Source organism: Protopterus annectens, chromosome 7.part0 (genome assembly GCF_019279795.1).
Source record: "Protopterus annectens isolate FY-2018-M chromosome 7.part0, PAN1.0, whole genome shotgun sequence".
In the NCBI taxonomy this organism is placed as follows: domain Eukaryota; kingdom Metazoa; phylum Chordata; order Ceratodontiformes; family Protopteridae; genus Protopterus; species Protopterus annectens.
Window position 1 is genome coordinate 1,181,561,023 of NC_056739.1, and position 22,631 is coordinate 1,181,583,653.

At 38.3% G+C, this 22,631-nt stretch overlaps 1 protein-coding gene across 2 annotated transcripts in view; it reads right to left on the minus strand.

Moving 5' to 3' along the window:
* Nucleotides 1–2,141: 2,141 nt before the first annotated feature.
* The window catches only part of GMPPB (GDP-mannose pyrophosphorylase B), an 824,737-nt gene continuing 804,247 nt past the window's right edge, over nucleotides 2,142–22,631 (minus strand). For both annotated transcript variants that reach the window (XM_044077786.1, XM_044077785.1), the window contains exon 10: nucleotides 2,142–3,016. In XM_044077786.1, coding sequence (XP_043933721.1) covers nucleotides 2,885–3,016 — 132 coding nt within the window. In that variant the 3' untranslated portion in view covers nucleotides 2,142–2,884. The remainder of the gene's footprint in view (nucleotides 3,017–22,631) is intronic.

The following is a 22,631-nucleotide window of genomic DNA, read 5'->3' on the forward strand; positions in this document are numbered from 1 at the left end:
CCCTCATGGTATGCAAGGTTTCCCCAAAAGAGTAGTCCTCAGGACGAGAAGCTGAAGGAATTGATTCTTCAGCATCAGAATCCTTATGGGGGTAAGAGAATATTCCTGATCAGAAAAGGAATCAGAAGAAATGGAAACCTGATGTGAAGATTCATAGTCTGTCTCTTGCCTAGGCTTCTTATCAGGAGGGGGATGGGAACCCCTGATCAAGGTAATTAAGTCTTCAGCCATTTTGAGCATCTGTTTTTTGGGCATGGAGGCCTGTCCTTGTGGCTGGTGAATTTGCTTCTTTGCCTTTAAAGGTGTTTTAGTCTTTGAAGTTGGTTTAATATATAATTGTTTAGGTCTGAATACACCCTCAGAAGCCGATGCCTGCTCAGCGGCCCCGGACCCATCTGAGGGAATAATCTCCGAGGCTCCAATATCTTGAGTTTCCTGCGGCCTGGCCAACTCCAAAAGTAAAAAGTAAAGTAGTAGGCAGCAGGGGCTGCGAAAGCGCCTCACTGAGAACCGGCGACTTGCTTAGGAGAAGCTTCGTCGTCGGTTTTGGACCTCGGTTGCCTGTCTTTTTCTTTGCGTTTTTTGTGAACTCCAGTAGTCGGATGGCTATCTGACGACATTGTATAATTAAATCTTCACCCAAAATAGCCTAATGCAAAACTGTACCAACTCTTAATAGTGCGTTGGTTAAATCTAGCACAAAACCGACATCTAGCAATGTTGTGGTCAGGGCCTAGGCAAGGAATACAGTAAGAATGAAAGCCCTTATGAGGTATTTGCTTCCCACAAGAAATACAATTATTAACTTTTTCTGACATCGGTCTGGAGCAAGAAAAACGTCTCCCCAATGGGGTACTTAGCTTTTAATGAAGACTTCGGATCTGAAACTCGAACATGAAAATCTCAGGAGTCGGCCGACCGGCACTTGTGAACTGCTTCTGCTTTGGGCACCGTGCGGCAAGAAAGACTGAATAAAATGGCGTCGGCTGCATCTTTTATACCCCTGACGACCTGACATCAGGGAAGAGGTGACAGCAACCGACGCAGGACCCAAGACTTTGGAATTCAGGCCGACTGAGGGCAACCTGCCAGCAGGATAACCCAAATGTAATGACTGCTACAGTGAAACACGAAGAACATCTGCAACTTGTAAAACAAAAAATAACAACATTAAACAACTCAAAATAAATAAATAAATAAGTAAATAAATAAAATGAGAACCACCTAAAAAGCACAATTTGACATTTGTAAATACTGAATGCTTTCGTCTTTATTAATTTAACCAAACTTCATCAGAGTGTTTACTGTGATGAAATCTGGTTAAATTAATAAAAACAAAAGCGCTCAGTATTTACAAATGGCAAATTGTGCTTCTTAACTTGTAAAACACTTTTATGAATTGGAACTACAACTAATTCTAATAAACTGTCTACAAAAGAATTTATCATGTCAAACCAAAATTCAAGTTCAAGAATCGTCTTCAAAGACCCAGGGTTTGTTAACATCAGATGAGTAATCATTGAAAAATATTCCACTTTTTGAACTGCTGAACTTTTATGAATGAAAATTTACAGAAGAATGTAAGATGTTCTAAATGCTGCAGTACAGTATCACAACTGGAAATTTGGGTACAACTCCTACAAACTACCTGATGTAAAGTCATCCAGATTTTTGCAGCAATCCACTCGTAATGACACATTAGCTCTCATCTATCATGTATACCATATTCACTCACTTATGAGCTGATGGAAAAATGCATGGTTAAGCCAGCTGAATACTTGTCTTGCCTCAGATATCAGAAAACAAAGCATCATACATCAAAGCTGATGAAGAACTACAGTACGTAGTTGTCTTGCATATAGGACATTAAATCAAAAAAAGCAGTTTAAGTGCCTATAAAAGCTCTTAAGGCATTTGTTTGATGAGATGTTTGCAAGCTTTCCTAGCTTTTCAGGGAAAATTAATTTGCTGTCAATCTCTTACCCCCCCACACACACACACCTGCCTCCAAAATGACCAGAGGGCCAAGAAGATCTGGCTAGTTAACAGAATTAAAAAATATATTTCAGCAAGAATACAAAGATCTGAGATTTACCGTACTCTGTACTCTGAATATAAGAGATACGATTCCACAGCATAAATGTATGTAAAATTTGAAGTATTTTATTTTTCTTGACTGCTTCCACACCTCAAGTTAATTGGAGCAAGAAAAGTCCAATATGCAATATCATCCAGTCCACACAGACATATAATTAGTACTTTAGTGTTCCATTGCCATGTGGCAGATGACTACAACTCTTATGTTTCCGTATTATAGTGTCACACCATGATTTATCTGAAGCTACTTACTGGCAATTTGCAATTTACACAGTACTTCCAACCCAGCATGGCTTAAGTTATATTGTTAACTAGATGAAGCCTCCCAGTGGGGATTTCCTTCAATTAATAGTATAGGAGTCTTAACATCTGTAAGAAAAGCGAGACAAAGCACTTAACTGCTGTTTACCTAGAGGATGCAAATGCAAGACTGAATACAAAGCCATACCTTGTCAGTTCTAGGTACAATGGATCCAGATGCCACCAGCAATGCTTACTGATTGAACAGTGGCAATAATGCCTAGCCTATACAGTTGCAGTAATCAAGTATTGACTAGGGACTGAAAGATTCTGTGACAACAGCCAATGTGCACCTTCTTCATTTTTTTTCTTGGATGGATGGGGATATATATCTTATAAAAACACTGATTTACAATCCCAGAAAATTCAACAAGCGCTGTTCCTCCACCATGTTTCTTATTTTAAAAGATACTCTAAAAGGAAAGTCTTTAGCCCTTCAGTTTATGTGGCCTGCTATGACAGCCTCAGTCTCTTTTTAAGGTCCCATTCACATGATAATACTGGGCTCAGGTACAGAGTCAGAAATGCTCTTGTGTGGTAGAACACTGGCTCCATTCAGATATAATTCATCTTTCACAATGACATCTTCTCCCAGCACACTGACATTCTCCATGCGTACCTGAAAGAAAAACAAACATACTAGCTATAGTATTTTAGTTTTACAACAGGACTTTTGTTTTGGAAAGAAAACTGGAATCACTAATGCACAAGAAACTCACTAAAGAAAAGGTACAATTTACAGTTTTATAACAATTTGTCATAAAGGTGATTTTTGAAAAAAATACCACGACAACAGATATTAACAGAGTGTCATAAACCAGTAGGCAATCTTGCAATGAAACCTTTCCATTATCAGGAAGTGAGTGCCTAGTATACCTCCCAAGGGTGAAAGGCAGATGAGGCAGTGAACTCTATGGTATAACCCAAGTCTAAGAATCGGAATGCCCATGCAGCTTAAGCTACAGTACAACTACTTGTCCGATGGAGAAAGAATCTGCCCCAACCACTTCCTGTCACAAAAAGCATGAAGCCGATGGGGCAGTGATGGTTGTTTAAGCTTCTTAAGGATTTGTCCCTTCTGGGTCAGCTGTTATGTTAGACAGAGAAAGTTACTACATGTCAGAGTATGTCTTATAGGCCGGTACATGAACCTGTCTGAACTGCCCATGTTACTAAGTATGTAAAGTGTTTTTTTACAAAACTCAAGTAAAGGAAGCCAACACCCTTACAGCAAAAAAGAACCTTAGGCAACTGCTTAATCTGTCTACCCTACGTCCAACCCAGATGTGTGTGTGTGTGTGTGTGTGTGTGTGTGTGTGTGTGTGTGTGTGTGTGTGTGTGTGTGTGTGTGTGTGTGTGGTGAATCCGAAATTATATCTTTGGCAAATACCCAACATGTACTTCAGCATTTTTAAAGTTTTTCTTTGCTTTTGCTGCTCATGTGCAATCTTATGGGTATGGCAGAATGACTGAAGAGATGCAATCACCTGCTCTTTCATTTAATTTTGCAAATTTCATTTAACATTTAAGGCAAGAAAGAGTGAGTCAAGTAGTTCTTGCTGGAAGTCAAAGACACTAAAAAAGCCAAAGCCAATAATGTATGAAAGCAGAAAAATAAAAAAAAGGCTGTTATTCTGGCCATCAACATGCAGTAGAGCAGATAAAGCCCTAATTATGGCCCAGGAAACCTACCTTGGGTGTCCAAGACTCCAGCAGGGAGGGATGGGCATTCATCTAGGTCTGCTTTGCTGGGAGGCATGGTCCATAAAGGGTAGTAGCCCTTTGATGTCACAGATGAATGCAGGGGAGGGAGGTACCAAAGGGGTAGGTCATAAATAAAAAATTCCTGGTGGAAGCAGTTAATGTCACAACCCCCCAGGAGGCCCATAGGATCAGTGCCATTCCTAGCCTAAGAATGGAGATAGTCAGGGGGAAGTATGAAAGGCTGGTAGACCTGGCCATGAATAGGCCAATAATGTGTGTTACTTTCAAAGATACTCTTAGAAGGAGAGGACTGCATTATTTAAGTCTTAAAAGAAAAGGAAGCTCTTAGTCAGACACACTATATGCCAATCTTGACATGTTTTGATGAAAGAAACTATGAAACAGCAGCGAGTGCTTGATATTTTGTCATGCAGGGAAGGGGAAGGGATCACTGGGACAGAATTTGTTTTTATCTCTACCATTTACAGAAGGTCAACCTTTTTTAATATGTATCTTCATTACAGTAGTTGCCATCTATATATCTTTAAGAAATGCTTAGTTAAAGGGAAGTTTGTGAGGCTGCCAAGAATGGTATCTGAGAAGAAATTATTACTCAAAATACTTAAAAAAAATAGATGGGATGTTTGTTAATAGGGGTTATCCCGAATATATGGTAAAAGAAATTTGTGATAAAATATTGAATGAATGGGGAAGCCATTATAAACCCCTGTTAGGTATAGGGCTGGTCAGACAAAAGGTTAATGAGAAAGTCAATGACACAAAGGGGGGACTTCGATAAAGATTTCAAGAAGGTTTTAGTAGAACAATAATAATGTTAAGTCCCCTACAGTAAAAAAATATATAATTGATAGGAATTGGAATATTTTTAATACAAATTCTGATGTAAAAATATCATGGGGGATAAGCCATATTTTGTTTATAAAAAGGCAAGTAATGTTTAAAACGTATTAGAAAAATCAGAAATAGGGGGAATGTTCAAGTCAAAGAGAAAAGGAACTAGAAAATGTGGTTCATATAATAAATGCCAATAAATTCTTGAAAAAGAAGTGTTAGAATTAGAAAATGGGATTAAATCAAAGATAATTTTAAGATTTGGTAACTGTAACGTAAAAGGCATTATTTACATAGCTATTTGTGCATCTTGTCCATCTTTTTATGTTGGGAGGATGGACAGATAATTTAAGAAATTAATATATTAACATTCATACGATATTACAAAGGGACATACTAAGAATGCCCCTTTTAGACCTACAGAAGATTGTGTGGCATCTACCAAATTCTACAACATTAGATAAAATAGAAGTGAATCCCAGGGGTGGATCCTCGGAAATTATGATCGAATTTAGGGACTTACTGGCAATAAAAATCAAGAGCTAATTCATGCCCCTGACGTGAATGACCATATATCTTTTATTACTGGCACTGAAACTTAGGGCAGCAAAACTCCAAGTAATAAGTAATTGGTCTAGATGAAATCTTACGTTTAAAATTTATGTTAAGTCTTGTATAGTCGGTCATTAATAAAGTTTGAAAATATTGTACATTTACTGTACATCTTAAGGTATGTTTAAGATGTTTTAGAATAGCTTTTTACATTAAGGGGTTTAGTGTCAGTTTATGGTCATTAAAATGCATTATTTTTTCAAAATATACTGCTATAATTTTTTTAAGCTTTATATAAGCTTTTAACACTTTTTAATTAAAAATAATTTTTAACAGTAATGCAGGATTAATTTAAACTGGTGGTGTAATGATATAGAATTTGAATGTCTTTAAATTGTATTTTAAATGTAATTCATAGTATGGTCATTTTAATTACTTGGGATATGTTTAGTCACGATTTGTATTTATTTTAGGGTGTGTTTAAGTGCTTTTAGTTCTGACAAAGTTCCTATATTATATGTGACAAAAGTTGTTTATGCTCAACTGTCTAACTATGGATAAATGTATTATATTTTTGCAAATCTTTTTCACTAGTTGGTTTTGCTTACATGCTTCCTCTGCTGCCATACAGTGGATATAAAAAGTGTACACACCCCTGTTAAAATGCCAGGTTTTTGTGATATAAAAAATGAAACCACAATAAATCATGTCCAAACTTTTCCCACCTTTAATGTGACCTATAACCTGTGCAATTCAAATGAAAAACAAACAAATCTGTTGGGGGGAAAAATATAAATAAAAAGTGTACAATACGCTGGTTGCATAAGTGTGCATACTCAAACTAATACTTTGTTGTGTGTGCACACCCTTAAACTATTACTTTGTTGAAGCACCTTTTGATTTAATTACAACATTCAGTTTTCTTGAGTACACACCTGCCATTAATTAAAGAGACTCTGATTAACCCCAAATAAAGTTCAGCTATCCTAGTAGGATTTTCCTGACATTTACTCAGTTGCCTGCTACAGCAAAAGTCATGGTTCGCAGAGAGCTTACAAAGCATCAAAGGGATCTCATTGTTGAAAGGCATCAGTCAGGAAAAGGGTACAAAAAAAATTTCCACAGCATTGGATATACCATGGAACAAGTGAAGACAGTCACTGAAAAGTGGAGAAAATCTGGGACAACAGTGACATTACAAAGAACTGGATGTCCCTCCAAAATTAATGAAAAGACAAGACAAAAACTGGTCAGGGAGGCTGCCAGGAGACCTACAGCAACACTGAAGCAGCTGCAGGAATTTCTGGCAAGTACTGGTTGTCTACTACATGTGACAACAATCACCCATACTCTCTATATGTCTAGACTATGGGGTAGGGTTACAAGACAGAAGACTTTTCTTACACAGAAAAAGATCCAGGCCTGGCTAAAATTTGCAAAACAATACATCAGGTCTCCCAACAGCATGGGGGAAAATGTGTTATGGTCTGATAAGAACAAGGTTGAACTTTTTGGCCACAATTCGAAAAGGTGCGTTTGGTGCAAAAACAGCACTTCTCATCACCAAAAGACCACCATCCCCATGATGAAGCATGGTGGTGGCAATATCATGCTTTGGGGTTGCTTTTCTTCAGCTGGAACTGGGGCTTTAGTCAAGGTGGAGGGAATTTTGAACAGTTCCGAATACTAGTCACTTTTGGCCCAAAACCTTCAGGTGTCTGCTAGAAAATCTACCTGAAGTTGAAGAGGAATTTCACCTTTCAGCATGACAATGACCCCAAGCACACATCCAAATCAACAAAAGAATGGCTTCACCAGAAGAAAATTAAAGTTTTGGAATGGTCCAGCCAGAGCAACGGTTGGTACCAGGCTTTCCAATGCAGTGTATTTACTACTGTTGTAGTCTTTTGCTTCTGATCATAACTGCCACTTTGTTGGCGCTGACACCATGCAGAAAGATGCACAGGAACTGTAAATATAGTATACACCAAGCCTGCATAAATCCCTTAAGACTTACAATGTGACTTCACTTCCTTGTGAAGATCTGAATATTGGTGCTAGGGGAGAGCATTTCTACATACTGGCAAACAAAGGAATCCACAAAATTTGCATAACACCTCACAGCCATTCCAAAAACAGTCTGGACAGCAGTCGAATTGTAAAAAGGCTCTTGAGACAATATATGTTTAAACTGATTCACATGCATAACACCTTGTAACCCAACCAACTCATTTTAGACAACATCCTGTGCAGAGGCAGATTGCTCATAGGTTCATAAGGTTACTAGGTTAATGGCCCTAGAGCTCTTACAAGCTTAGCCATATTTATCTCGAGTTGCCCCAATTGTAGGTGGTTAGGTGAAGGAAGTTCACAGAGCTAAGGGTCTATGGCAGTTAGTACAGATTTCCTCTGTCCAGAAGGGACATAGATTGCCACCCCAGGAGTGAATGTGCAGCCACCCATCTCATCCATTGATCTAGGTTGCATTTGAAAAGGGTCAAGGAAGGGCTCTGTTTCACATGAAGTGAAACTTGCTCCAGAGAAGTGGTAGTCTCTGGGAGATGTCTCTCTCTCTCTCTCTCTCTCTCCAGCATGACCTGCTCATGTCAGAGGCTAGTTTAAGATTCCCTGGAGCGAGTGACCCTCATGCAGTTTGATTTATGAATGTGTAGCATTTTGATAAAGGTCAGGTCAGAAACTTGCACTGTAAGCCAGGCACAGGTAACCCATTAGCAACCTGTGGGAGACAAAATACGATAGGGCGTTCAGTCTTTCCATGTAGGAGTTATTTTGTGTACCCTGTAGTTTCTTGGTGAGAAGCTTCTGAGCTCTCTCCAATTGTTGCAGGTGTCTGGTGAGGTACATGCAAAAGGGAGCACTGTACTCAATTATTGGTTTGATGAGGGCCAAGTATAAAGGAATTATAACATGCTTAGAACTAGATGCAATACCTTTACTTAAGAGATGCGCCACATAGAAGGATTTCCTTACTGCTGTGGATATTTGGTGGTCAAAGTTCAGATTGCTATCAACCTGAGTATCCAGATCATGTACCACTGGATCTACACTCAGGGGGGTGCTGTCTATAATGTAGTTAGCAGGGATGTCAGCTTTCCCAAAGGAATAATCACCCATTTTTTGTATTTAGCTTTAATCCTTGGCTTTGGCACCAATCATTTGTCTGTGTTAACCCTGTCTGCAGTATATTAACATTGTTGGGGGACTCAACTGATTGCTACCAATTTGCAGTTGTCTGTGAACTTGGTCAGCCACAGGCCGTCTAAATTTGCCTGGACTTCTGAGAAATAAATTCCGAACAGTAAGCGGTCCAGCACAGAACCCTGTGGTATGCCACTGGTGACAGTTCTGTTGCTAGAGGTGAAGTCACCCACTTTGACAATATGTGTCCTGTTGGCAAACCAATTGGCTACTCATCTGGTAATGCAGGGGTTAAGTCCCAGTAGGGAAAATTTCTCTATAATACCAGAGTGGGGAATTGTATCAAATGCCTTGGCTAGGTCAAAGTAGGCAGTATGCACTGTCTTTTCCTCATCCAGGGCCTTGGTGACTTTCTCAAAGAAGTCAACCATGTTTAACAGGCATGATTTGCATGATAGGCATGATTTAACAAATCCGAACTGGGCTGGGTCCAGAGTTGGGAGCTTACCTATGTCCTTGTTAATACGGTCCATAATGATTCTTTCCATGGCCTTGCAAATGAGGCTTGTCAAGCTTATGGGTCTATAACTCCCAGGGTCGTCTGATGGTCCCCTTTTATACAGAGGGATTACTGTGATGTCCTCCATTCCACTGGAACATAGTCAGTTTGCAGGCTGTGATTAAACAGGGGATCCAAGTGGGTCTGCTAGGTCATGTTTTAAGTTGTTTAAAAGGCTACCTGGAATGTTGTCTGGCCCCTTTGATGCTGTGTTATTGGCCTTGCAGAGCTCAGAGATGACCTGCTCCCTTGAGAGATAATAGGCTGTGGAACAGTGGCAAGTATACTAAATCTGTCAGCTAGTGGGTTGACTATTACTTCAAGCTAATTATGAGCAGTGCCATCCACAAGTAGTTCAGTGCATAGATGGGTATTCCCTTTTACATTTCAGATGCAGTTTAAAGAATGCCTTGTGATTATCCTTAACTAGGGAGGCTATTTTTGCTTCATAATTAGCTTTGGAGGACTTAACACGATCTCTAATTTGTTTGTTTAAGCTGGAGAGGGATCTCTTCCTCTGCTGAGTCAGTTCCCTCTTGTTCTCGGACATTAGTTTCTTTCTCTTGTTGTACAGCCTGTTTATACTAGGGGTCCACCATTGTGGCTTGTTTTTTTGGCAAGACCTGGTTTTAATCTGGTCAGATACAGCCGATTCTATACAACTGCTTAAGTGGTTATACAGAGTGTTGTTATAGGAGGTAATTTGTCCTTGAAAAATTCTTAAGGATTTTTAAGCTTGATTGGGTATCTGATCTTATAATTACCTCAAATGAGACTGATTTATTGTCCAATCTTACCAGGGAGGACATCACGCGGGGGGTGCAATGCTCTCCCATGTTATTGAGCACTATGTCCAGGACATTTGAGCCTTTTGTGGGTGTGCTGACTACCTGTTCCAGAGCACTCGCACTGATAAAGTTCATGTGCTTGAATATCTTGCTCTGTTCATGATTTGCTCTGGATACAACTAATTCAGGGCTTGCTGGGAAGCTAAGGAAGTCTCCACTTAGGGACAACAGGGCTTGGGATATCAGACTAAAGCCTGGCGGCCATGTACAAAACTGATGATTTGGAGTCTTTTATGCTTTCACTGCAGCAATTTGGACAGTTAAGAGAAACAGAAGGAAGACTGTGGGACAGCCTTCTGGCTAAACAAAGAATCAACTATATTTGAATGCTAAACCGAGTTTTTTGACAGTATGTGAATGGCTGCTAAAGTGGGAGATGAGACCGGAGAGAATCTGTAAAGAATTTATAATCACTGAAATTTTAAATACATGCTGCAGGAGTAGCATTAAGAGTCTGCAATACCACAGAAAAAATGCACAAGTTTTTTCTTCTTTTTCCACAGCATTTATGGCACTTCCAAAGTGCTAAAGCAGTGGAGCAGTCATTTGATTAATGAGCACAAAAGATGATGGCCTAAGATGTTCAGCACATGATAAAAAGGTGACCCCTGCTAGGACATTTTTGCTCAGTTGTAACCTTCCTTGAGCTTGCTGTGGCTTTGGACTTAGTATATCATGGAATACTTTTGGAACATCTTAAGAACATACTGTGGAGACTCAGCCATTCTTGATTGGCTGCACCTTCCTTTTTAGGATGTTCTCAGAAGGTACTTTCTGGGGGAAAATTGTTTGGGAAACTGACAAGTGGCTAAAGACTTATCCCCTGTAAAGCCTAGTTGATCAGAAAAATTCTACTGAAAGGTACTTTCAATGAACATAAGTTTGCTCTTTCCCCGCTGTAATTTGACCTTGGAGTCAATATGTATAAGGGGAGTATGGAGGGCTTGCTGCAAATGTGAGGGGTGCAGAGGTCTTACCCTCTACAACAGCATGTTATTCATGGTTTGTTGAATGTGGCTTTTAGTGTGCTTGTTGCATTTAAATGAGCTTTTCAGCAAAAGTTTTCAGTAAATTAGCATGAGCCCAATTCCTGTTCTTCCCTCTTTCTGGATTGTGTGGATCGACAAGGCTCCATTAAGCCTGTTGATAGTCACTGTGTATATGCTGGCTTTACAAGAACATATATAAAAGGGAGGGTCTTTTGCATTATCATTGCCATACTGATGATACACAGTGAACCTTTCCTTCCCTGGAGCATGTGACTGTCACTAATCCCCTTGCGAATGATACAGACTACGTGCATTAATGGATCTGTAGTAGTTAGCTGAAATTCAACAAAGATAAAACACTGGAGTTGACTGTTTTACCTTTGAGCTCCTATTTACTGTATTGAATTTGAGCCCCTATATTATTTCTGGAGGGAGAAGCCACAGTTTTAACATGGAACTTTATTTGATCCAAATAACTGAAATTACACAATCTTTGGCAAACAGTGTTACAATGCATAATTTGTTTTAAATTCTCATCAGTTTTTTTCCCACACACAGACACAGCATAATACTTAACAGGTTACATCCTGTGGCTTATTTACCTGGGAGTATCATGACAGATATATCTAATAGAAGGGACACACTGACAAAGGTTGCATTTATAGTCTGACAGTCACTTAACGAATCAAATAACTAATAGCTTTTGATCACATATCCCCCATTTCAGATGGCAAATTTTACTATTCTTCTCTTTACCGTGTAGCAGCTCTAATTTTTTAAATTGCTCATTAGCGCACATAATCCTTAATTTGAGATATCATATTAAACTTCCAAAGCATTGAAAGTACGTTTTTTAGATACTAAAAGTATCAGATGTACCTTCCCATGACAGCTTAACTAAAAAATTCTTGATTTTAAGTTGCCAACATCTCCCATTTATTTTGTTTAATGATTCCAGATCCGTTTTATACTGTGACAGGCAACGGTAGGTTCAAAACAAATGCTCCTAATTTGCAATTCAGTCCTCTTGACATCTCTAACTTGGCACAGACCTGTGAAAATGTTTTATGTAGCCTGGCTGGCATGTAAAAATATTTATGAAGGTATTTCTAACCAAATAGTCTAAATTTCCTTGAATTTGCTGCCTTCCTTGAGGCCAGATTTAATTCTTGCCATTCCTCATATAAAACTTTGGCCTAAAAACATTTTCCACCATTTCTATCAAGCCACAATTGTCTTTCTTTTATCTTCTAACAAACCTTTATAGATTTTAATAATCAAACCTTTTTGTGGTAGTAGCAACAGATCTTGCCTCTATTATAATCCTGATTAAATGTGGCACTTGGTCTCCCATTTCCTCAAATGTTTACTTAGCACTGAACAGAGGGTTTTGTATATCACTGCACCTTAAATGAAAAAGCTGTTTTATTGACTCTCAGTCAAATATTTGACCTGCCTGTCCTAACTGTTCCCAGTACCTTAGATCAGTTTCTCTTAAAAAACATTTCTGAATTGCTCCTGTAGTCTTTCTATATTTACCTATAGGAAGTAGCCCCATGTGTGATTCTCTAAAATTTTGATAACTTTTCTCCTTATATTGTGAAGAACTTGCTTACTCTCTGCCTCCTCTGAGTGTTGCAATCAAACATTCATTACATTAACTGCAGTATCTTCTCCCTCTTGTGCTGGGGTCCTGCATTTCCAAACTGCTTTACAACCCTGCATCTGCAGCAAACATGCCCATGTTAATTACATAGCCCTAAAATAAGATTGGCAATCCAGACAAACTAGGCTTCCTTGACTCCCAGTATTACTTTCTCTTTCCCCGTTCTCAGTGTCCCACGTTCCCACAGAAATGTAGATATGTCCTTTTCTAAATCTTCTCAGCACCTCCCACAAATGATCCCAGTGGACTCTACGAAAAGCCTTTTTAGGATCTAAATTTATTAGAATTAAAGGGGTGCTCTTTGCCTCACTGGTAACCACTGCAACCTGGCAAACAATACCAAGCCAACACTATCTAAAATAAAAAACAAAAAACAAACAAAAAAAAAAAAAAACACTAAAGGTGTTGCACCTGTTTAGTTCATTCACTCTGAAGATGCCCCAGACAGGAAAGGGGCAAACGTGCTAAGTTTTTAGAGCTTTCCTTTTTATTAAAGCGCTCCTTTCCATTACAGAAGTGCTTTTATTGTTTTTTTTTTTTTTTTTGGTGTTTTGTGATTTTTTTTTGCCTCGGCCTACTGCTGAATTAAATGTTTTCTAAATATGTTGTGACTGGTCTGTCTACCAGCCACAAATCCACATTTGTCAGATCTGATTCATTTACTCATTTACTCATTAGGTCAATCAACCTGCTTGTTAAAACAGACAAAAATATTTTATAATTATGATTTAAAATTGATATTGTTCTGTATGATGAAACCCAGGCCAAAACTTTCCCTTGTTTCATTGTAGTTGTTAGAACCACCTTATTCTGCAACGACGGTTTCTCACAATGGAATGACATCCTGTTAAATAATTTCAATCAAACTTCCACCAGTTTTATTCTCCTTTGCTTCTACAGTTCTATCACAATCCTAACCCTGGGGATTTACTTGAATATTGATGCTGCTGAGCCTCAATAACCTTATCATGAGTGATTAGTTTATAAGGGTTGGAGCTTCTTCTTCTGATATTTGCGGCAGGTTCAAATCTCTCAAAGACCCCCTACTTCGTGTCTCCAGTCCCTTATATTCTCCTGCTTATTATAAAGCTGTAGGTAGTAGTTGACAGCTATCTTATCCACTTGCTCAAGATTGCTGCTAGCAATGCTGAAAGCTTCCTTCACATTTTGACAATACAATTTATGTACTAGTACTTTTTGCATTTTAGGAGAGTTTAAAATACTTAACTGAGGCATTTCTTAACTTGCACAACTTTGTTACATATTCATCATTTTTTCTCTTTAAGTCAGCTATTACTGAATTTTTGGCTGACTCAATAGTCCCTTTCATATTCTGTAGTGTTCTCAGTCTTCTTAAATGTTCCTTGCACTATGCAACCTCTTTCGGCCATTAATCCTCTCTTTGTTGCAAATCTTATCTCAGATCTTTCTTTCTATCATTTCCCATGTTGGGATGAGTTGGTCTTCATTATATCTGCAAGCAACATTTGTGCCCAATTTACTAAAGTTTTAGCATGTTTATCAGATTTTAGCCAACATGTTGGGAATCTCCAATACCAAAGTCCTTGACGATATGTTATTGCTCGCATATCCATGCCTACCTATGCCTACTGCAGTATGATTAGATACTGTTACTGTTACATATGATCACGACACTGATGAAATGTTTGAGTTCCTCTAAAATGAATATCGTATTTAGCCCAAGCTCCATGGCCTATGCGAGTAATATATGTAATTGCCTTGTCTGGTCTGTAGTGACATTACAACCTTAAAATCCATATATTTGACAATATGTTTTAAGCAGTTTCCCCTTCTTTGGCGATAGCCCATTACCTATGGCCTCTATCCATATCTGATATATCCACGATCATGTTCTAATCTCCAGCTATTAACAATAAGCCCCAGTGAAAGTCACAATATCATTTATTATCTGACCCAACTCTCTCTCTGTTTTTGGTGGTAAGAAAATATTCACTAGATTAATCTTGGATCCTTGCCAGTAACCTTATATGGCAGCAAATCCTCCCCCAATATTCTGTTTAACCTCTTCCACTTTCAACCTCTCAAATAAAATTACCACCCCTCTTTCTAGCCCATGGATATTCGACTATTACATTCTCCTTTAAATGCTCCTTCCTTAAATTCCCCTTTGATGAGTAATTGCTCAGTCTTATTTAAGTATGCCGCCTGGAACACAATGACATGTGGCTTACTTATTCTAGTCACAAAAAGAATTTTGACAAGTCTGAAGATGACTGTCATGTCATATACATTCCAGAATACAAGTCTCAGAACTGTCTTAGGTGATATGCTGTTTTTAATCTCTTCTTTTATCTTCTTGGTGATTCTTAGTGCAATTCCGTTCTACCTATAGGTCTTTTAGAAATTTGAACATATAACAAATGACCCAAAATACAAACTATGTGCAATTTGTCCCCCCCCCCCAAAAAAAAACATTCTTCCTTCATTTAATATGAGCTATGCTCATGTGACACCACACAACTACATCTTCTCTCAAACAGTATGTTAACATTCCCAGTTGCCCCCCCCCCCAACCCTGTGACAGCTTTGACTGTCTTTGAGGATGCCCTTAAAACAAAGTTACTACTCTCCAACTTATTTACCAGTTCTTAAGTTACATTTCAGAAGTGTCTCTTTCTTAAGAATTGTGCCAATAATACTGCATTCAGTCATTCACACAGTACTTTCCCCTTCGAACTTGCATATATACTAATTGTTCCCGCCAACTATAGTATAGAGATAAATTAGCTTGGGGATTAATAATGGCTTTAATCAAAAGGTAACGCTGCATCCATTTGTGTCACCTCTCGTATTACCTGCCCATCTTCCATATGTTGTTCTAATAAATTGAACACAACCAAAAATAAAAAAAACATGAGATTTTTGAAGTAAAAAAAAATCCCCCAGTTAAATCATTGTTTACCCCTGAGCATAGTAAAAATACAGTTTCAAAAAAATTGTTCATATGCAGAAAAAAAAAATCAGCAACAAGACATTGGTCCACTTACTCAGTTATTGTCAAGAGTTCAGAGTCGCATGAGTTGATCTAATGCTCCTGTATACTGTCTAAATGTTCCATTTAAATACTGGAAATGGTTTTATTAGCATCCACAATAAGTTGCCACTTGATCTTATGTCAGCTGCTATCCGCTGTTATTCTCCATCATTACTCCCATCTCTGGCTTCTTCCTATTGGAACATACTTAATACCCATTATGGCTTGCTCAGAGTATAGAAATGTTTTTGCTCCTTGGAGAAAGAAAACTTGGCGTAGCTGAATATAACAGCTTGGATCTTAAATTTGCCACTCTACAGCCCTTAAAAACTCGAACAAACACATTCCTCCAGATCTTTGCCAACAGGGAAAAGTCACTGCCCACATAAATTCTTTGGCCACTGAACAGGAGATTCTTCCCTTTCACCCACAACTTAGATAAGGTCAGTTCTTTACACTGATAATTCTGGTATTTAATTAGTATTGTGTGCGGCACTTTTCTTCCCCTGGCTCTTGCTGTATTAAGCACTCCGAGTTCTGTCAAGTAGGATCTTGTCTTTGAGTATACTAATCCAGTCACCTAATAGGGTCATAGATAGATTAGGTTCATAGATTAGTACTAGTCTAACTGCTCTTGTGGGCCATTTTAAGCATAGCCAATCACCCAATGTGAAAATTAAACCCTGCACCTTGTGTCTGTACGCTAAAGACCTTAACCGTTATGCCAACCTCCCATACTGTATGCAGTTTCTGCCTTCCTTCCCTTCAGGTTATACTGGTAAAGAGAACGTTTTCTCATCTCACTTAATCTTCCAGTTCAGTGAGCTTATAAACAACTTCTTTTTGGAGTGCTTTTGCTTTAGGCAGTCTGCTGCCATACTCCTGCAACATTTATTTATTTATTTATTTATTTTACTTATACTTATTTACCGGGGTAGTGTACTGATTTCAATAGACCATATGCAGGTACAGTCTGGGTACATTTTCCACAGAATTTCAATATCTGCTTCATGCCAATTTACGGCATCTTTCATCTGCTCTATTCTTATATTATTAAATTTAATACGATACATTACATTGCTGCTCAATTTAATGACTTCTTCGAACATCTATTTTTTGGATCCTTTGTCCCATTTTAACTACTTCCATGGGTAAAACTCTCTTCTCTTGCTGATAGTCCATAGTCTTGAGCCGGGTGGTGGGTAATAGCGCTAGTGTCTGTTCATATTTTCTGCAAATGTTTTTCTTCTCTCAGCTTCTTTTTTGCTTTTCTTTATTTTTCTCCATTTTTGAAGACATTCACAAGCTGCTTTACCTTATAGATTTTACTTTTTAATTGCACACACAATAATGACATCTTGAGAAATCCAGGGCTGAATATGAGAAGAGAATACCCTAACCATCCAAGCTCATAGCCACCAAAAGTTTGGCAGGTTTGAGATCTTGTAACCATCTTTGATAATATGCTTACTTTTAGTGAATAATTGTCTGACAATTCAAGTAATATCAACTTGATTAAAAATCTTCTTCAACCAAAGGACACTGTTGTGGTGGTTTGTGCCCCGGTCATCTTATGCATTGAATACTTCAATGCCCTTTACCTGGGCTGCCAGACAATGGGCATGACTTCCTACAGTTAGTACTCTACTGCCTAATGCTCCTCATTACCACCAAATTACGTTGCTTCATAGAGTATGTGAAGTTCCAGTGTCAGAATATTTTGGCCTACACTCTTTTAATGTCCTGTACATTAAAGACTGATTGTTACACACTACCCATTCCTGATCATCTGCTTGGCTATGCTGTGCTGCTAAAGGTTCCAAGGGTACGACATTTTCTCTTTTCTACCATGTACCCATACCTTTACAGAACTTACTACCACAATGCCTTTGGAAACATTACACCTTGGATGGCCCAAAAAAAAATCTCTGAAATTTAATCTATTTCAACTAGCATGTTCAAACAGTAGTGGTAATTACTGTTAATTTTATAATGTTATTAATATCAATTTACTTGACACTTCTGACCACTAATGAACTGCACTGACCTGAATTTAATGCTTGCATTTTCAATAATTTTTTTCCTCTTTTCTTTCCATCTGCTAATTCCTAGCCGTTAATCAGCCCCTCCCCACCATATAGCTGGTTGCTTTGTTCTCTCGTCCCATAATGATTAAGTAAAAGGTGTGAGTGAAATGTGGCCAGTGAAGAGGCAATGCCTTAGGTAGATAGATCTGAAAAATATTTTGCTTCCTAACCTTTCCTCTTGTTGGCTTGATGTGTAAGTCACTGGAGTAGGGTCAGCCATACTGGCACAGTGGTGTCTACTTATTTCCACACACTTGGAAAATCCCAGTTACAGAGCTGCACACTGCTTGGCAGACCAAAGTGCACGTCATGATCCTTATGATGTGCCATTTTGCATCTGTCATCTTCTATCATCTGTCAGTATTGCAAATGCCATGCTTTCTGCCTTCCCCAGCAACTATCCCAGTTGGAAATGGTCTCCAGTGGGGTTACCAGTTCACTAGCTTGGAAAGGAGACTTGGTATGTAGTATCTGTAAATTCAGGAATTATATGCAAACAACAGTATTCTTGGGTCCATCTGTTGAGATTCGTCTTTCCAGCATCTATTAAACATGGATGGAAAAGAGCTAGATGTTTTTGATTTAGGTCACTGTCTGACTTGACATTAGGCATAAAGGAAGGAAAGACAGACAAAGCTACCCTATCTTTACACTTTTCAATACTCTTCCAAACAATAAGACTGCCAGTAGTAGAAATACTGTATTTCAAGTAAAATAAATATTATGGCAGTGACCATAACCACTCAAATGGGGGTGATGTCAACTGTCAAAGTTTCCCTAAGTTCATTTCTCAAGGAGGAACTAATGGTCTTTGAGGAAAATACAGATAACTTCCCAAGATAAACAACTTCACTGATTTTGCTATTAGCCAGAAGAACAAAAAAAAAAAAAAACACTGAACAATTTGGAGAATGAGTAAGATTGATTATTGGAATACAGTACAAAAAGACAGGACAGGAGAGGACATGGGACATTTGTTCATGAAGCAAACAAGGAAATATTTTTCACACTACTGTTACAATCCCTTTTATTTCAACTAATACAACTTCCTAACAGAAGGTATTCTTGCTTCTTACAGATCACGAACATCATTCTGCTTTGTATAGTCAAAAAAAAGCTGTGAGACAAACAGCATCCAAAAATGGGCAAAACACCCTACATTGCTGCTGAATGAGAAGGTGCTCTTTGAGAAAGAACTCTTGAAACTAGGAAGTCATCTACAACCAGCCCGGAAAAACAGAAGTCATTTGTCCAAATGGTATAACCAGGATCCAGTACACACTTTTTTGACCCTCTGCAAAATTCTTTGAACCAGATAAAGGACTAAGAATATACTCTAGGAGGTTTTATGTTCTTGGAAGTTGAACTGTAGTTTCAAATTCATACACAAAGGAAGTTCCCATAACTGCAAAGCTATCCTGCGTAAGTAATATAACATTGTAACACCACCCTTGCTGTTGTACTGTCAAAGTTTACTAGCAATTCTCCTAACTTTGTATATTATCTGTAAGTCCTCAGCAGTAAGCATGTTGTAACATCGGAAAACATAATTCTGAAAAAAAAAATACATCTGATGCCTATTACTGGAAAATCAATATGTTTATATTAGGAGAATGAATGAATGAATTGCAATAGGCATTTCAAATAATATATTTTCAGTTTTTGAAAATTAAATGTCAACTTTGTAAGCTTCAGCAACAGTCTATAATTCATTGTATGTACAATATTCAAAATTTGCAATATAGCTATAAAAGACGGTTTTGTTTTAGAATAGTATTACTTATGGAGCTGCATGTTATGTTTAAAGAAAACAAGTCAGAGAGTTGCCGACATCTTGGCAGCAGTATTAGTGTGAGGATATAACAGCTCTCCACCCACATACACAGTTTGGATGCATAAGAGATATAACATTCAAGTTCATGTACATCATTTACAGTTTTTTTCAAATGTGAATGCTTTCATTTATTAACTTTCAAATACATAAACTGTAACAATGTTACTTCAGCCTTAGGACATGAAACCTCAGAACAGACACATGATGAAGTATTTCTTCCTTTGCATTGGACACAAAATTTACAAGCAAAAAAAGATCCTGAACAGGATAGCACTCATACAGGATTCTGAAGCATCTGCTGCCAGGCTGTTTTGTGGGCTGAAACAGTAGGAAAGACTAACCTGGACTAAGGTATACAGCAGGTATGATAATGGTCTAGTGGTTACAACTATGTAACTGTCTCATGTGAATTCTGGCACAAAGGACCATTACAATTCTGACATATAACCTGCAGTGCTAGAAGTTCCTTGCCAGCAGATTTTTCTGGGATGTCACTCCACTGAAAAAGCGACCATTTCATTTTCATCACTGATCTCAGAAAGTCCGTAAAGAGGAAACTAAAGCCATCTAAACAACTTGCCTCACCCTCTAGCAGCTGCATCAAATTTTATGGAAAACGACAACAGAAGCTAGGAAGCTTTACACGTAAGCCAAATACGCCTAGCAGAGACCTGGTAACATCTAGGCTGGCTTCCTGAACTAGAGGAATAAATGCCAGTATGTCATCTGCTCAAAGGTAGGTGACCACAGACCTCTTGAATATCACAGGTTTTAAGGTGCATTCTTGACTCCCCCCTCAAAAATTTACCCTATCCCTATTAACATCTGACATTGTTACCAAACTCTGAGGATTACTAAAACTAAGTCAAACTAGTTATTACTCTTAGAAAGATCTCACTATTCAGAAAATATAAGTTCGTACAAATCCTATCACTTCATCAACTTTCTAACTGAATAATATTTATACAGGAGTCACTGAGTTTGGCTATTTATCTTTTATTTTAGGCTTTATCCTTCATTTGCATAATCAGGTTGAGAGCTAAAGCTAACTTTAATCAGAGCTATAAATAAAATATAACAGTGAAAACAGTGGGTTATGTACCCCTTAAACAAAATAATCATGTATACCGACATTCCCCATGTCAACTAGCCTAGGTCAGGGAAGTGGGATTACACCCTTACTCCTACTCCGCCAACTAAGAGAAATAAATCACAACAGTTTCAAATCATCTAACCCAGGGTTCCACTGGCAAGCTGGAGTTAGAAAGTGCAGCTGTGCAAGAGCATTTGCTGTTAACATATACGTTTAAATAAAATGATCATCATTGCAGACAATTCATAACATTGTAAATAACAAGCAGTTTCCTGGTCAGATCTTAAAGGACTTATACATCCCTACAGGGTGCATGGTTAACCTCTGACATCAAGACATTCAAGATGAAGCTCAGTTGTAAAACACAGTTTACTTATATAGTTATGTCTGGTGATCACAACTTTTCATTCAAGCAATGTTTTCAGCAAATGCTCTTGTAGGTTTGCTCCAAGGGCTTGTACAAACCAGTGCTGCATCTTGACAGCTAAAAGGAAGAAATAAATCTAATGAGGGTGCTGTGAATGCAGAAGGTTTTACATAGATAAGAGACCACAAAATCAGGACTAATGGTATCCCACCACCATCACCCTAATGAGACATAAAATACTAAATGCACAGCACTAAAGCTTAAAACGTATCTGAGAAAAAAATAACACTCATATGCTAAATACCATATTTTGTGGCATAATGACAGCTGTGTAAATCATCTTCATCACTTAGAACAATCAACAGATACATAATTTATAAGTCTATGACGTCTCTGTACTTCTGATAAAGACCTGCCAGTTATATACTTTTTACCATCATTCTGTAAGTGTAAAACTGGAAGAACACATGAAAAAACAATAATAATTATTTACTAACTAAGCACTTATGTCCTTAAAAGCACAGACTTCATCAGAGTTACAAAAGCAATAAAAAAAAAGTTATGTCATACTATAATGTTCCATCTGTGTTGTCGATCTTCACTAATCCTTGACTGTGAGGCTTGGTTCCAAGCCTCGGAACTGACTCAGTAGTTTTTCCAGCTCACACCTCCCAAAACTCTGGAGTTAGGCTCTACCCATAATGCTCCTCATTAAATTACTTCAGATTAAGTTTGCCTATAACAGTGACACAGAAACAAGAAATAATAAATAAGAGACCAAATCTATGTCCCTATTATGAAGCCAGTCTTTGGGAATATTTGGTCCACTAAGAGTCTGAGGCATGGGGAAGGAGGGGGGAAATGTTAAGGATTAGTGAAGATCAACAACACAGCTGGAACATTATGGTAAGACATAACTTTGTTATCTGATGTTGTCAATCTTCACTCAATCCTTGACTGTGGGACAGAGTCCCTAGCTACCTGAATCTTGGGAGGTCTCATGGAAGAATATTCCTGAGCACCATCGAACCGAATGATGCATGTCCACTACAGACCTGGTCTAGTTTACAATGAGTAATAAAGGTATGAAGAGATGCCCATGTAGCTGCTGCACAAATGTCATCTAAAGAAGCTCTAGCATGAAAAACTGCAGAAGCTGCTACAGCTCTAGTTGAATGAGCTTTCACAGAACGTGGTGGATGAATGAATGCAGTAGCCTATCCATTTTGAAATTGTTTGCTTTGAAATAGCTTTCCGCTCTGTCCGTGCAACAAATGCCACCAGCAGTTGTTCAGATTTCCTTTGAGGTTTAGTCCTGTCCAAGTAGAATCTAAGTTGTCTGTGCACATCTAAGGAGTGCAGAATCCATTCCCCTTTGTTCTGTGGGTTAGGAAAGAAGGTAGGCAAATGAATGGACTGATTAAGAGCCACAATGGATACCACCTTGGGCATGAAGGAGGGATTGGTTCTGAGGGACACCCTGTCCGCATGAAAGATGATGGAAGGCT